We start from the raw sequence: 17,170 nt of genomic DNA, 5'->3' as shown, positions 1-17,170 counted from the left end.
TTTGGTTTTCTGTTATGGTGTTAGTTTGCTGAGAATGATGGTTTCCAGCTTCATCCATGTTCCTACAAAGGACATGTCCCTCCAAAGGACACCTAGCTCTGTGTCCTTTCATTCGGGGCAGTGAGTTCTCCCATGTCCTGTGTGAGTCCAGAAGTGCTGTTTGGGTATCATGGACTACAGTCAAAAACCTTAGAGATCTTACTGGTGTTCTATTTTTTATGGCTGCATAGTATTTCATGGTGTATGTGTGCCACATTTTCTTTATCCAGTCTATTATTCCTGGGCATTTCGGTTGGTTCCAAGTTTGTGCTATTGTGAACAGTGCCACAATAAACATACGTATGCACGTGTTTTTATAGTAGAATGATTTATAATCCTTTTGATATACACCCAGTAATGGGATTGTTGCATCAAATGGTATTTCTGGTTCTAGACCCTTGAAGAATCGCCAGTGTCTTCTACAATGGTTGAACTAATTTACACTCCCACCAACAGTGTAAATGTGTTCTTATTTCTCCACATCCTCTCCAGCATCTATTGTTTCCTGACTTTTTAATGATCACCATTCTAACTGGTATGAGATGTAATCTCATTGTGGATTTGATTTGCATTTCTCTAATGACCAGTGATGATGAACTTTTTTTTTTTTTTTTTTTTTTTTTTTTTATTTCTTGGCAGGATAGATGTCTTCTTTTGAGAAGTATCTGTTCATACCCTTCACCCACTTTTTGATGGGGTTCTTTGTTTTTTTCTTGTACATTTGCTTAAGTTCTTTGTAGATTCTGGAACTTCCCCAACCTAGTAAGGCAGGCCAACATTCAAATTCAGGAAATACACGAACGCCACAAAGATACTCCTCGAGAAGAGCAACTCCAAGACACATAACTGTCAGATTCACCAAAGTTGAAATGAAGGAAAAAATGTTAAGGGCAGCCAGAGAGAAAGGTCAGGTTACCCACAAAGGGAAGCCCATCAGATTAAGAGCAGATCTCTCGGCAGAAACTCTACAAGCCAGAAGAGAGTGGGGGCCAATATTCAACATTCTGAAAGAAAAGAATTTTAAACCCAGAATTTCATATCCAGCCAAACTAAGTTTCATAAGGGAAGGAGAAATAAAATCCTTTACAGACAAGCAAATGCTTAGAGATTTTGTCACCACCAGGCCTGCCCTACAACAGATCCTGAAGGAAGCACTAAACATGGAAAGGAACAAGTACCAGCCATTGCAAAAACATGCCAAAATGTAAAGTCCATTGATGCTAGGAAGAAACTGCATCAACTAACGAGCAAAATACCCAGCTAATATCATAATGACAGGAGCAACTTCAAACATAACAATATTAACCTTAAATGTAAATGGACTCAATGGTCCAATTAAAGGACACAGACTTGGAAATTGGATAAAGAGTCAAAACCCATCAGTTTGCTGTATTCAGGAGACCCATCTCACATGCAGAGACACACATAGGCTCAAAATAAAGGGATGGAAGAAGATCTACCAAGCAAATGGAGAATAAAAAAAAAGCAGGGGTTGCAATTCTAGTCTCTGATAAAACAGATTTTAAATCATCAAAGATCAAAAGAGACACAGAAGGCCATTACATAATGGTAAAGGGATCAATTCAACAGGAAGAGCTAACTATCCTAAATATATATGCACCCAATACAGGAGCACCCAGATTCGTAAAGCAAGTCCTTAGAGAATTACAAAGAGACTTAGACTCCCATACAATAATAATGGGAGACTTCAACACCCCACTGTCAACATTAGACAGATCAACAAGACAGAAAGTTCACAAGGATATCCAGGAATTGAACTCAACTCTGCATCAAGCGGACCTGATAGACATCTACAGAACTCTGCACCCCAAATGAATAGAATATACATACATTCTTCTCAGCAAAACATTGCACTTATTCCAAAATTCACCACATAGTTGGAAGTAAAGCACTCCTCAGCAAATGTAGAAGAACAGAAATTATAACAAACTGTCTCTCAGACCACAGTGCAATCAAACTAGAACTCAGGACTAACGAAATCAATCAAAACCGCTCAACTACATGGAAACTGAACAATCTGCTCCTGAATGACTACTGGGTACATAACAAAATGAGGGCAGAAATAAAGATGTTCTTTGAAACCAATGAGAACAAAGATACAACATACCAGAATCTCTGGGACACATTTAAAGCAGTGTGTAGAGGGAAATTTATAGCACTAAATGCCCACAAGAGAAAGCTGGAAAAATCTAAAATTGACACCCTGACATCACAATTAAAAGAACTAGAGAAGCAAGAGCAAACACATTCAAAAGTTAGCAGAAGGCAAGAAATAACTGAGATCAGAGCAGAACTGAAGGAGATAGAGACACAAAAAACCCTCCAAAAATCAATGAATGAGGAGCTGTTTTTTTTTTTTGAAAAGATCGGCAAAGTTCATAGACCACTAGCAAGACTAATAAAGGAGAAAAGAGAGAAGAATCAAATCGACGCAATTAAAAATGATAAAGGGGATATCACCACCGACCCCACAGAAATACAAACTACCATCAGAGAATACTATAAACACCTCTATGCAAATAAACTAGAAAACCTAGAAGAAACGGATAATTTCCTGGACACTTACACTCTCCCAAGACTAAACCAGGAAGAAGTTGAATCCCTGAATAGACCAATAGCAGGCTCTGAAAATGAGGCAATAATTAATAGCCTGCCAACCAAAAAAAGTCCAGGACCAGACGGATTCACAGTTGAATTCTACCAGAGGTACAAGGCGGAGTTGGTACCATTCCTTCTGAAACTATTCCAATCAATAGAAAAAGAGGGAATCCTCCCTAACTCATTTTATGAGGCCAACATCATCCTGATAACAGAGCCTGACAGAGACACAACAAAAAAAGAGAATTTTAGACCAATATCCCTGATAAACATCGATGCAAAAATCCTCAATAAAATACTGGCAGACTGAATCCAGCAGCGCATCAAACAGCTTATCCACCATGATCAAGTGGGCTTCATCCCTGGGATGCAAGGCTGGTTCAACATATGCAAATCAATAAACGTAATCCAACATATAAACAGAACAAAAGGCAAAAACTATATGATTATCTCAATAGATGCAGAAAAGGCCTTTGATAAAATTCAATAGCCCTTCCTGCTAAAAACTCTCAATAAATTCGGTATTGACGGAACGTATCTTGAAATAGTAAGAGCTATTTATGACAAACCCACAGCCAACGTCATACTGAATGGGCAAAAACTGGAAGCATTCTCTTTGAAAACTGGCACAAGACAGGATGCCCTCTCTCACCACTCCTATTCAACATAGTGTTGGAAGTTCTGTCTAGGGAAATCAGGCAAGAGAAAGAAATAATGGGTATTCAGTCAGGAAAAGAAGAAGTCAAATTGTCCCTGTTTGCAGATGACATGATTGTATATTTAGGGAACCCCATTATCTCAGTCCAATATCTCCTTAAGCTGATAAGCAACTTCAGCAAAGTCTCAGGATACAAAATCAATGTGCAAAAATCACAAGCATTCTTATACACCAGTAACCAAAACAGCATGGTACTGGTACCAAAACAGAGATATAGACCAATGGAATAGAACAGAGTCCTCAGAAATAATACCACACATCTACAGCCATCTAATCTTTGACAAACCTGACAAAAACAAGAAATGGGGAAAGGATTCCCTATTTCATAAATGGTGCTGGGAAAATTGACTAGCCATGAGTAGAAAGCTGAAACTGGATCCTTTCCTTATTCCTTATATGAAAATTAAGTCAACATGGATTAGAGATTTAAATGTTAGACCTAAAACCATAAAAACCCTAGAAGAAAACCAAGGTAGTACCATTCAGGACAGAGGCATGGGCAAGGACTTCATGTCTAAAACACCAAAAACAATGGCAACAAAAGCCAAAATTGACAAATGGGATCTAATTAAATTAAAGAGCTTCTGCACAGCAAAATAAACTACCATAGAGTGAACAGGCAACCTACAGAATGGGAGACAATTTTTACAATCTACTCATCTGACAAAGGGCTAATATCCAGAACCTACAAAGAACTCAGTCAAATTTACAAGAAAAAAATCAAACAACCCCATCAAAAAGTGGGCAAAGGATATGAACAGACAGTTCTCAAAAGAAGACATTCATACAGCCAACAGACACATGAAAAAATGCTCATCATCACTGGCCATCAGAGAAATGCAAATCAAAACCACAATGAGATACCATCTCACACCAGTTAGAATGGCAATCATTAAAAAGTCAGGAAACAACAGGTGCTGGAGAGGATGTGGAGAAATAGGAACACTTTTCCACTGTTGGTGGGATTGTAAACTAGTTCAACCACTATGGAAAACAGTATGGCGATTCCTCAAGGACCTAGAACTAGAAGTACCATATCACCCAGCCATCCCATTACTGGGTATATACCCAAAGGATTATAAATCATGCTGCTATAAAGACACATGCACACGTATGTTTATTGCAGCACTATTCACAATAGCAAAGACTTGGAATCAACCCAAATGTCCATCAGTGACAGACTTGATTAAGAAAATGTGGCACATATACACCATGGAATACTATGCAGCCATCAAAAAGGATGAGTTTGTGTCCTTTGTAGGGACATGGACGCAGCTGGAAACCATCATTCTTAGCAAAGTATCCCAAGAACAGAAAACGAAACACCGCATGTTCTCACTCATAGGTGGGAACTGAACAATGAGATCAGTTGGACTCGGGAAGGGGAACATCACACACCGGGGCCTATAACGGGGAGGGGGGAGGGGGGAGGGATTGCATTGGGAGTTATACCTGATGTAAATGACGAGTTGATGGGTGCTGATGAGTTGATGGGTGCAGCACACCAACATGGCACAAGTATACATATGTAACAAACCTGCACCTTATGCACATGTACCCTAGAAGTTAAAGTATAATAATAATAATAATTAATAAATAAATTTAAAAAAAGAAAGAAAAAAAAAGAATGGCAATCATTAAAAAATAAGGAAACAACAGGTGCTGGAGAGGATGTGGAGAATAAGGAACACTTTTACACTGTTGGTGGTACTGTAAACTAGTTCAACCATTGTGGAAAACAGTGTGGCAATTCCTCAAGGATCTAGAACTAGAAATACCATTTAAACCAACCATCCCTGGCCGGGCGCGGTGGCTCAAGCCTGTAATCCCAGCACTTTGGGAGGCTGAGATGGGCGGATCAGGAGGTCAGGAGATCGAGACCATCCTGGCTAACACGGTGAAACCCTGTCTCTACTAAAAAATACAAAAGACTAGCCGGGCGAGGTGGCGGGCACCTGTAGTCCCAGCTACTCGGGAGGCTGAGGCAGGAGAATGGCAGGAACCCGGGGGGCGGAGCTTGCAGTGAGCTGAGATCCGGCCACAGCACTCCAGCCTGGGCGACAGAGCGAGACTCTGTCTCAAAAATAAATAAATAAATAAATAAATAAATAAATAAATAAACCAACCATCCCATTACTGGGGATATACCCAAAGGTTTATAAGTCATGCTGCTGTAAAGACACATGCCCACATATGTTCATTGCGGCACTATTCACAGCAACAAAGACCTGAAATCCACCCAAATGTCCATCAGTGACAGACTTGGTTAGGAAAATGTGGCACATATACACCATGGAATACTATGCACCCATAAAAAATGATGAGTTCATGTCCTTTGTAGGGATATGGATGCAGCCGGAAGCCATCATTCTCAGCAAACTATCGCAAGAACAGAAATCCCAATACTGCGTGTTCTCACTCATAGCTGGGAATTGAACAATGAGATCACTTGGACACAGGAAGGGGAACATCACACACTGGGTCCTATTGTGGAAGGAGGGGTAGGGATATCATTAGGAGATATACCTAATGTAAATGACGAGTTAATGGGTGCAGCACACCAACATGGCACATGTATGCATATGTAACAAACCTGCACATTGTGCACATGTACCCTAGAACTTAAAGTATAATAATAATAAAAAAAGGAAAACTGAAGGTTTTTCATTAATGCCTTGTGATTTTTATATGTGAGTTGCTGTAAAGGTAAACTGAGTCAATTTCAGAGCACTCCTTAGTGGAAGAGCATAACAAAGAGTCTATGTATTGAATGAGAGTAGAATTTTGATGAAACAGTAGTGTCATTAATTCCTGATGCAATGTTTGGGAAAAATATGAAGGGGCTTCGGTAAACACTTGTGTCATTACGGTTCTGGTATACTGCTGATTTTTCCAAGTAAGGGCAAACAAGTATTGACTCTCTTTATGAAATGGAATGTCAAAGAAGGCAGAGCAGAAATCTATACTGTGAACCACTTGAAATCAGTGGGTACATTAGATAAGAAAGCATGTGGATTTCAGACCCCAGGAAATCTTGGTATCATATATTTTTTAATTTCCCATAAGTCTCAAACAAATCTCCAACCTCATCTATTTGGTTTTTTAATTGGTAAGATTGGAGTATTGCAAGGGATGGTGCATGGGATTATGAATCCTTGTTTAATTAAATCATCTACAATTGACGAGAGCCTTTGAATTGCTTCAGGTTTTAGTGAATATTGGTTTAATTTAGACAACAGTTTAGAATGATCTATTTGGGCTTTTATAGGTTCCATACTTTTAATCTTTCCGATGTCATTTGAGAAACAGACCCATTAACATTTAGGTATTTTTGAATGATCAGGGGTATTATAGGTATGAGTTTTGATTGTATCACTTTCTACCTGTAGACAACATAACAATTCTGGCTCAGGAGACTTGGGAAACTCTAAGATCATACCTCTCTCTGAGGAAAATTTTATGTGCCCTTTTACTTTCAAGTAAATCTTGCCCTAACAAGTTTTCTGGAGCAATATCACATCGTACAAAAAAAGAAAAGATGTGTTTTTCTGAAAAGAGCCCCGAAGTTTTGTAAATGTTCAGAGGTGGGGACCTCTTGAACTTGATTTGAAACCCCCACCACAGAAATGATCTTTTTACCCTGAGGGATTTGTTGGCTTATTAAAGTGGTACTTATGACAGATACAGTAGTTCAGATATCCACCAGGACTGTTCATGACTTCCCATTTATTTTATCTCTGTCTTTCCATGTTCGTTTAAAGATATTACAGGGAGCAATTTACAGGAGTATCGTTTAGAACCTCCTTGATTTTTATTATTATCAGGAGGCCTAAGGTCTCTTGGGCTCTCTTTAGTGGTGAAAGAGCTCAGCCTAAAGGGAAGCTTATTGGTGGACCAATATAAAAGCAGACAATTTTCCAGACACTGGAAATTTCTTTTCCAGTGTTGGGGTCTGCGTGTTTCCTAAACAAAGGAATGAACACACAAGACAACACAAGACAAGACAAACATGGCGGCCGCCTCGAATGGCGTGCTCTGCTTTATTTTATACAGTCGTTTGTGGAATGTTGCCAAGTCACAAGACACGTTGTTTTTCTGACCTTTCCCTGACTTTCTGGATTTTCAAGATGTTTACACATAAAGAAGCCCCCAACGCCCTGCTTCGTTTGCAAGAGCAGGACTTATCAGGAACGCCCTGCTTCGTTTGCGAGAGCAGGACTTATCGGGAACGCCCTGCTTCGTTTGCAAGAGCAGGACTTATGGGGAACACCCTGTTTGCGAGCACGTAGTCCTCTACATTTCCCCTTTCCTTATTTACAAGTTTGAATTTCTTTTAAAACCATCATTACACGTTGGGCTCGCTGGGATTCAGTGTTTGCCCTTTGGCGCCGTCTCCAGCAGACTGTGAGAATGACAAAGGCAAGAACAACAATCAATACATTACTAGAAACAGAGGTCAGCAAAGTTTTTACAGGGCTCATAGGGTTCAAAGACGTCAAACTTTGTGCAATACCAGTCATCAAATCTGCACCAGTCAGCAATGGTAACTGATTGCGAAATGTTTCAGAAATGTTCTGTGTTAATTCTTGTATTTCTAGGGAAATATTATTATGACCAATTAAAAGTCTCTTTATCTCAGTCCAATTATGTACAGTGCTGTTAAAAGGAACAGGAGTAATACAAAATTGGGTAGTGTTCCAATCACATATCAACATAGCTCGGGTATTCAACACTGTTAGCTGATCTCCCAACCAAGAAACCACTTGCTCCAGATTATCCACTCGTTCAGTCAAATGAGCATCTATGTCTCGTTACTGCTGCCACAACAAATGTGATTGTTCATGCCATTGTTGCACAAATTCTGCATTTTGTATACTGCATTTTGTAGAGCTAATCTAGCAACAGCGGCGGTGGAAGCAATTGCTACAAGTCCTATCACGTGACCACGGTCACGACGATTCCAACCATCCTCTGACTGCGGTGGACAAGATCTTGCATAACCTTGTAAATTTGAGTAACCCCAGCAGATTCACTCCAAGTACATGTTAAGTTTACAGGTAGCCAGGTTTCTTTTCTGGCTCTTAGTATATATAAATCGGAATGAGACTCATTCCAATTATTATTCCACCAAGTAGTATTTATACAACTTAAGAATGTACAATTGTTTGTACAGTTAACTACCCCTGTATTATTATCCCATTTAAAAATTTCTGTCAACAACAAGTAAGGCTTTCTTACACATGCAATAACATATCTAGAACTATTTCGATGCAAAGATGTATGGAAAGGGTTAGCAATATTAGTAAGATTTAAGGACATGTTTCCTGTGAAAGTGAACATTGGTTTACCAGCAGCTAGCAACTTCCAAATATGACCTTGTATTTGTGAGGTATTAGCCAAATGTGGCATAGGGGGTGATAGACCACCATCATGCCAAATAATAGTTTTATTGCCATCTGCAGAAATGCTGTGATTACCTTTATGCCAATGCAGGTTGACATGGCTGAATTTAGTCTGAAAATCTCCATGTACACTCCAATCTGTAACAAGGTATTTATGACTCTTCCCTTTTACTTCTAACAACAATCGTGGCTCACTACTTCTACATCTAGTCCACTCTAGTTGGGAAACACCTCCGGACACATCAGGGATAGGGCATAAAGATAATGTACTTGACAGAGTTTCATTAACTACTGCAGTATGATTATACTTAAAACTTTGAGCCACAATAATCATAGTAAAGGCAGAGATATGACTATGGTTATAGCGAACAGCCCAAGCCTCATGAGAAAGATGCAGACAATGTGGACTACCCCCAAGACATATAGGTAACCCTTCAACCCCAAATTGATATGAACTATTTACTGTGCCAGTGTTTAATTCAGGATCCTGGTTTAAAAAAGGCGATGGAAACGGCCGGGCGCGGTGGCTCACGCCTGTAATCCCAGCACTTTGGGAGGCCGAGGCGGGCGGATCACAAGGTCAGGAGATCGAGACCACGGTGAAACCCCGTCTCTACTAAAAATTACAAAAAATTAGCCGGGCGCGGTTGTGGGCGCCTGTAGTCCCAGCTACTCGGGAGGCTGAGGCAGGAGAATGGCGTGAACCCGGGAGGCGGAGCTTGCAGTGAGCCGAGATCGTGCCACTGCACTCCAGCCTGGGCTGGGCGACAGAGCGAGACTCCGTCTCAAAAAAAAAAAAAAAAAAAAAAAAAAAAGGTGATGGCATGCAAGCAGTATCATTAGTAAATACTGGGACTTCTGTGTCTCCCCAGGTCACACCTTGATATAAGGGTGGAAAAGGAATATAAGCCCAGTATGTAAATTCTCCAGCTGTTACCTGACAATTTACTACGGCCAGCATAGCCAGGAATAAAATCAGTGGGGTTTTGGGCTGCCCAGCTTGTTGAACAACCCCTTCAGCTTCTTAACCTTTTCAGTTGTCCCCATGTCGGGGGCTCCGCACGTTGAGTTCTGAAGGTGAATGTTCTCTGAGCGCTCAGATTTAGCTCCTGGAATTCCTTCAGGAGCTCTTCCGATTGGCTCCTCTTCGCCATGGCACTGTTTCAACCGTTGAGATGGAAACCACTCGTCTCCGGCACCTGTACGGACAAGAGCATAGCCTCGGCCCCATTGTAAAACTTTTCCTTTTAAATATTTCCCTTGTAATAAAGGATAATACACCCACAGATTACTGTTTTGTGGCTTTTCTAAAGGCTGTTGAAAATGTTTCACTGCTGCAGACTGCTGTAATTGGCGCCAATGGTTGAGAAAATTTAAAGTAAAAAGGGCTTTCAGAATTTGATGTTTTGGGGAATCTCGCCCATCTCCCCCTTTTAGTTTTAAAAGTTGTAATTTTAAGGTAGCATTGGCTCTTTCAATAATTGCTTGACTTTGACTGTTAAATGGAATACCAGTGGAATGATGAATATGGTATAAAGAGACGAAGGCAGCCAATTTGCGAGAGCAATAAGCAGGGGCATTATCAGTTTTTAATTCAGCAGGGACTCCCATAACTGCAAAGCAAGTAAGTAAATGAGCAATAACAGAGTCAGCCTTTTCAGAGGGTAATGGCGTAGCCCACTGGAAATGTGACCACGTATCAATAGTATGATGAACATATTTTAAACGACCAAAGGAAGGAACATAGTTACATCCATTTGCCAAATGTGACTTTGTTGAGTGCCTCGAGGATTAATACCTGGACTTTAAAAAGGTGCAATAATAGGAGCACAAGATGGGCAGGCTCTGACAATAGCTCGGGCTTGATGGCATGTTATAGAAAATCACCGTTGTAATCCTAAACTATTAGTATGATGTAGTTGGTGCTCATCCTGAGCCCGTGGGACACTCCCAATAAGTAAAGAATCAATCTGACTATTGCCAAAAGATAAAGGTCCTGGCAAAGCTGAATGAGAACGAATATGAGTGATAAAAAAGGGGGGCAGTGCAGGAAGTAAGAGTTACAAATAATAAAAGGAGTTTGAGGAAATAATGGTAAAGAAGTCTGAGAAATATATTTAGTTACATATAGGCCAGTCTTTTAGAACCATAAGAATGGCAAAAAGTTCTCCTTGTTGTACTGATTTAAATGGATAGTGAGAAATTTTTGAATTGTCTGAAGTCCAGTATCCAGCCTTTTCATTGCTTGAAGCATCAGTAAGAAAGGTGGGACCTTTAACTGGAGTGTAAGAGATAGGATTATATGGCAGTAAAGAATATTGTTGCAGAAAAGCAAATAATTTATTTTGAGAAAAAGAACCAGTATACTCAGCGCAAGCCACTTGTCAACCCTTATGAATTTCCAACAGAGATTCAATGTATTGATTAGATAATCGGGTAATAATTTTTATAGGGTCAGCACCAAGCAACTGACGAACTCCATGTCATCCTTTAATAATTAATTTAGCCAATTTATCAATATATGGGTGAATTTTCTTAATGGCTTTATTAGCCAAAAACAGCCACTCCAGAATATTATTATCTTGGTGTAAAACAGCCGTTGGCCAATGGGGAGTATGAAAAAGACACAACGAAAATGGAAGATTGGGTGCAATATAATCAAGGTGAGCTTCACTAATTCTATTTTCTACAAATGACAATTCTTCTTCTGCTACAGGGGATAAAGTCCCCATAGGTTGAATACAAGTATTTACAGCTCTAAGATCAGTTAATAAGTGCCATTTTCTTTTTTTCTTTTTTTTGACGAGACAAACACTGGGGAATTCCATGCAGAAGTACTTGGTTCAATATGAGCCTCAGCCAATTGTTCCTTAACTAAATTCTTTAAAGCCTTAAGTTTTTCTTTAGATAATGGCCACTGTTCCACCCAAACAGGAGTTGTAGTTTTCCACTTTAATTGTAAAGCTTGAGGCTTGTGGACAGTGGCTAAGAGTTTAAAGCATTGTAGCCCATTTTGAACATCATATTTTTGGCAGCTGAAGAAATATGCGGAATGCTTAAAAAGGCACCAAATTGTAAAAGATTACGGCCCCAAAGGTTAATATTAATGGGAACAATATAAAAAGACACTTTTCCTTGTTGTCCTTCAGGTCCTACACAGCTCAGGGGCTTGACACTTTGGTAGATTATAGAAGCAGTACCTAGGCCCGATAGAGTAACCGATACTTGTTTCTTTTTCCAATGATCAGGCCATTGAGCCAAACATATAATAGATACAACCACTCCTGTGTTGACTAATCCCTCAAAAAGTATCCCATTAATTTGCAATGGACATAAAGGTTTTTGATCAGAAACTAAAGTTTCCCAGGAAACAGTTTTCCCAGTACTACCGAAACCTCCTTGACGAGACACATCTCTAGATAAGAAAGGAAAAAAAAGGCAATAAAAGCAATTGTGCAATACGTTCCCCTTCCTCTAGGTGCATAAATTGTGAGACTTGTACCATAATAAGGATTTCATCAGTAAAATCAGGATCAATAATTCCTGGGACCCACATTAACCCCCGCATAGCGCTGCTGCTTCGACCTAGTAAAAGTCCTACATGTCCCTTTGGCAAAGGACCACACACTCCGGTAGCCAACTTATATATTCCTCCATTAGGAGATAAAGTATAAGGTTGGACAATAGCTAGGTCAGCAGCGGCACTCTACTTAGTGGCAGCATAAAGCTGAGAAACTGGGGTAGGGTTAAGATGTCTTTAAGGAGGACTCGAGGTCATTCCTTGATGTTGTAAGCCACTGCTCACTGGGTACTGGGGGAGGCCTGCATTGTAGTTGTTGGGGCCCTGAGCCTGCGGGCCCCGGCTCCCGTTTCCCAAGAGGGGTGACAATACATTCCCACTTTTATCAGTTTTTGAGCGGCATTCATTGGTCCAATGTCGACCCTTGCCACATTGTTTACACATATCAGATGGTAAGCTTTTTTCTTTTAGAGCAGAAGAGCCTAATTTTTTCGCCATTCCTTTTTAAAATGACTGGGTTTCCCACATTGATAGCATATACCTTGTTTAGAATTGCCTTTTAAAGCCTTAGAAAGTGCCCCAGCAAACAATTGAGCATTGTAAATAGCTCCTCCAACACCTGCACAAGCCCGAATGTATTCAGCTAAATCAGCTCCACTAGCTTTTAGAGGACGCAGATTAGCACTCTCAAAAGCCAGAGTATCCAAAAGAATTTTAGCAGCAGGGCCTGAACCTACAGTCTTTAATACAGCATCTTGAAGACGGGCTAAAAAATCTGGATACAGCTCAGTGGCTCCTTGTAGGATCTTTACAAAAGATAAAGAAGTTTTACCCGCTATTTCAACCTTAGTCCATGCTTTTATAAACAAGGCTTTAATCTGAGTGAGAGCAATATTATCTAGGCCTGCCTGAGCATTAAGAGTAACATATTGTCCTGAACCCGTAAGCTGCTCTTCAGTAGGTCCTGGGGGATTTCGGGTAGCATTTTTTCTAGCTTGTACTCTTGCTTCCTCCCACCACCAACTTTTTAATTGAAGCCATTGCGAACGATCAAGGACAGCCTGTCCCAACGTTTCCCAGTCAATAGGAATCATCATATGTTCTGAAGAGAAGGAATCAAGAAGGCCAAGAATAAACGGTGACTGAGGTCCATAATTAGAAATTGCAGCTTTCATTTCTTTCAAAAATTTAAATTGTAGGGCTATAAAAGTCACATTCTGGCCACCGTTTGGGAACTGAGCATTGGGGCCGAAAGCAGACCGTGTTATTGGGAATAAATCTAATTCCTCGAAATCATCGTTTTCCTTCAATTCCTTCTTTTCTCCTACAGGAGGAAGAGGCACAGAGTTAAGGCTCGTGGCGGAGAGATAGGAGAAACAAGAGCAGCAGTACCTTGCAATTTTAACAACTGTTGTAACATCTCTAAAATGCGCTGCAAATCAGAATTTCCTCCAGATGAAGGAGGCATTAGCTCTTTTTCCAATTCCTTGTCCTCAACAACCAGGGCGTAAATATGTTCCTCTCTAGGATCATTCCTCTCTAAAGCTTCAGATGCCTCACCTCCTGTGGCAGTATCACCATGCTCTGAGTCAGTTTCAAGTAACTCTAATGCCTGAGTAATGGAACTACACAAAGTCCACAAAGTCAGAGGCATCGTTTGCCCTCGCTGATGAGCTCGACGCAGGACTTTAACCACTTGTAACCATTCCTTTTGATTTAACTGCACTTTGGTTTGATATTGAAACCAATAACAATGTTGTTCAACATGGGCAAACAATCGTTTCAAAGTATTATGTTCCTTAACTAACTTCTACTCCTATAGACATCAACAGTCCCTGGAGTAACCGCAAATATTCAGAGGCCAGAGAGGTGGAATTCCCCATAATTTTCCCGTGGGTCCCCCTTCCTTTATTTACCTGCCCGGGGTGCTCCCCCTCCGGTTCCTTGCTCTCATGGAGCCACGGACCCTGCTTGCTGTGCCAGATGTTGGGGTCTACGTGTTTCCTAAACAAAGGAATGAACACACAAGACAAGACAAACATGGCGGCCACCTCGAATGGCGTGCTCTGTTTATTTTATACAGTCGTTTGTGGAATGTTGCCAAGTCACAAGATACATTGTTGTTTTTCTGACTTTTCCCTGACTTTCTGGATTTTCAAGATGTTTACACATAAAGAAGCCCCCAACGCCCTGCTTCGTTTGCAAGAGCAGGACTTATCAGGAATGCCTTGCTTCGTTTGCGAGAGCAGGACTTATGGGGGAACACCCTGTTTGCAAGCAGGTAGTCCTCTACATCCAGTGTCCTGGTTGTTTGCAATAAGGGCGGGCATCTTGGGAAGAATTTCTTCTTTCACAACCTCTTGGTCGTGATTTAAAATGAGAACAAGAAGGTGCCTGTGGTCTTGACCCCTGTAACTGTTGCAATTGAAGGGTCCTAAGCCTTTTAGCCTTTTGAGTGTTTTCTTGATCCAGGGTTCCCTCAAAATGTTCAGCAAAGGCCACCAATTCAGTCACTTCCCATCTCAGCTTATGTTTTTTAATTAAACTGCTAAGTTCACGATGGAGTCCATTTATAAATAGAAAAGCTAATGCCATTTCAGTCCCTGCAAGAAATTCTCCTTGCTGTACTTTGAGCCCAGAATATTTCACAATGTTTGTAAGTGAGTTCTGTAATCTAAGATTGGTTCATCTTTTCTTTGTTTACAACATTGTATGATGAACCAATCAATTTTTTTGTAGAAAAAAATAGGAATTGAATTTAAGAGGTTTTTAGCAAATTTTCTAGCTACCTTTGGTTCTTCTCATGAGGAACTTTTGGAGGGGTTTTTAATATTCTCTAAGGTTTGTCCCATTCTGCTGCTCCCATTTATTTCTGAGATTCATCATATCCTAATATCATGTAAATAAATTACCAAAGGTCAGAAACTCCTAGATCATAAGCTCCTAAGGAGATTCTAAATTCCTCAGGAAATTTTTGAGAATTTTTCCTTGAACCAGGGAAGTCCTTCACAATGGCTATAAGCACAGTCTTAGACCACAGAGTGAACATGGTTACAGAAGGCAGGACTAACTGACTAGAACATCTCACTTTGTAAGGCATATGTCTAATTTCTTTTTGTTTTTGCCATAATCTTTAGGGCAAAAGGGTAATTTAGCAAAAAAAAAAAAAAAAAAAAAATGGTTAGTGGACTCAGTGTCTAGGTGGAGATGGATAAAGAAAAGGAAGAGTTGGGATTAGTTGAGTCAGAGTACAGTCCTCTTTTGTCATGTCCTTAGTCTGTTGCTTAAGATTTTCATTTGCTTTTTGCAAAAAATCTTTTAAAAAGGTGATTTTTGATTAATTTAGCCTTTTAGAAGCTTATGAATACCAATAAAATAATATGTTTCACTGTTTTGTGAGGGTTTTGATCCCCCTTTTTAATATGACTCGAAGATAAACAATCTTACCCAAATTAAAACTTCTCCATTGCAGCCATCTGAATTCTAAGTTTTATTTAATGAGTTTAACCCATTTTTTGAAAAATACACACACCTGAGCCCATAATTTTTACACACAAAATTAGCTGAAGTCCTGGAAGTTGGATTCCCAGACTCTGAGTTGAAATGATCCCATTATTAAAAATAAGGTACCTGATCAGGGCAATCAGAAAGGAAAAGAAATAAAGGGTATTAAATTAGGAAAAGAGGCAGTCAAATTGTCCCTGTTTGCAGATGACATGATTGTATATTTAGAAAACCCCATCATCTCAGCTCAAAGTCCCCTTAAGCTGATAAGCAACTTCAGCAAAGTCCCAGGATACAAAATCAATGTACAAAAATCACAAGCATTTCTATACACCAATAACAGACAGAGAGCCAAATCATGAGTGAACTCCCATTTACAATTGCTTCAAAGAGAATAAGATACCTAGGAATCCAACTTACAAGGGTTGTAAAGAACCTCTTCAAGGAGAACTACAAACCACTGCTCAGTGAAATAAAAGAGGACACAAACAAATGGAAGAACATTCCATGCTCATGGATAGGAAGAATCAATATAGTGAAAACGACCATACTGCTGAAGGTAATTTGTAGATTCAATGCCATCCCCATCAAGCTACCACTGACTTTCTTCACAGAATTGGAAAAAACTACTTTAAAGTTCATATGGAACCAAAAAAGAGACTGTATTGTCAAGACAATCCTAAGCCAAAAGAACAAAACTGGAGACCTCACACTACCTGACTTCAAACTATACTACCAGGCTGCAGTAACCAAAACAACATGGTACTGGTACCAAAAGAGAGATGGAAGACCAATGGAACAGAACAGAGCCCTCAGAAATAATGCCACGCATCCACAACCATCAGATCTTTGACAAACCTGACAAAAACAAGAAATGGGGAAAGGATTCCCTATTTAATAAATGGTGCTGGGAAAACTGGCTAGGCATATGTAGAAAGCTGAAACTGGATCCCTTCCTTACATCTTATACAAAAATTAATTCAAGATGGATTAAAGACTTAAATGTTAGACCTAAAACCATAAAACCCCTAGAATAAAACCTAGGCAATACCATTCATGACATAAGCATGGGCAAGGACTTCATGACTAAAACACCAAAAGCAATGGCAACAAAAGCCAAAATTGACAAATGGGATCTAAATAAACTAAAGAGCTTTTGCACAACGAAAGAAACTACCATCAGAGCGAACAGGCAACCTGCAGAATGGGAGAAAATTTTTACAATCTACCCATCTGACAAAGGGCTAATATCCAGAATCTACAAAGAATTTAAACACATTTACAAGAAAAAAATCAGACAGCCCCATTAAAAAGTGGGCAAAGGATATGAACAGACACTTCTCAAAAGAAGACGTTTATGCAGAAAAC

At 39.9% G+C, this 17,170-nt stretch overlaps 1 protein-coding gene across 3 annotated transcripts in view; it reads left to right on the top strand.

The window, feature by feature from the left end:
* Window positions 1-17,170, top strand: part of LOC708994 (zinc finger X-linked protein ZXDA) — a 148,869-nt gene that overhangs the window by 64,608 nt on the left and 67,091 nt on the right. For 2 of the 3 annotated variants that reach the window (XR_003726172.2, XM_077989163.1), the window contains one exon: window positions 13,629-15,519. Coding sequence is in view for 1 of the 3 variants with exons in the window: in XM_077989163.1 (XP_077845289.1) it covers window positions 13,629-13,649 (21 nt within the window). In the remaining 2 variants the exon portion in view is untranslated. Of the gene's footprint in view, window positions 1-13,628; window positions 15,520-17,170 lie in introns of those variants that run through there. The other variant, XR_013412990.1, reaches the window with a different exon arrangement.

This window comes from Macaca mulatta, chromosome X (assembly GCF_049350105.2).
Source record: "Macaca mulatta isolate MMU2019108-1 chromosome X, T2T-MMU8v2.0, whole genome shotgun sequence".
NCBI classification, from domain to species: Eukaryota; Metazoa; Chordata; class Mammalia; order Primates; family Cercopithecidae; genus Macaca; species Macaca mulatta.
This window is presented reverse-complemented; position numbering and strand designations above follow the sequence as displayed.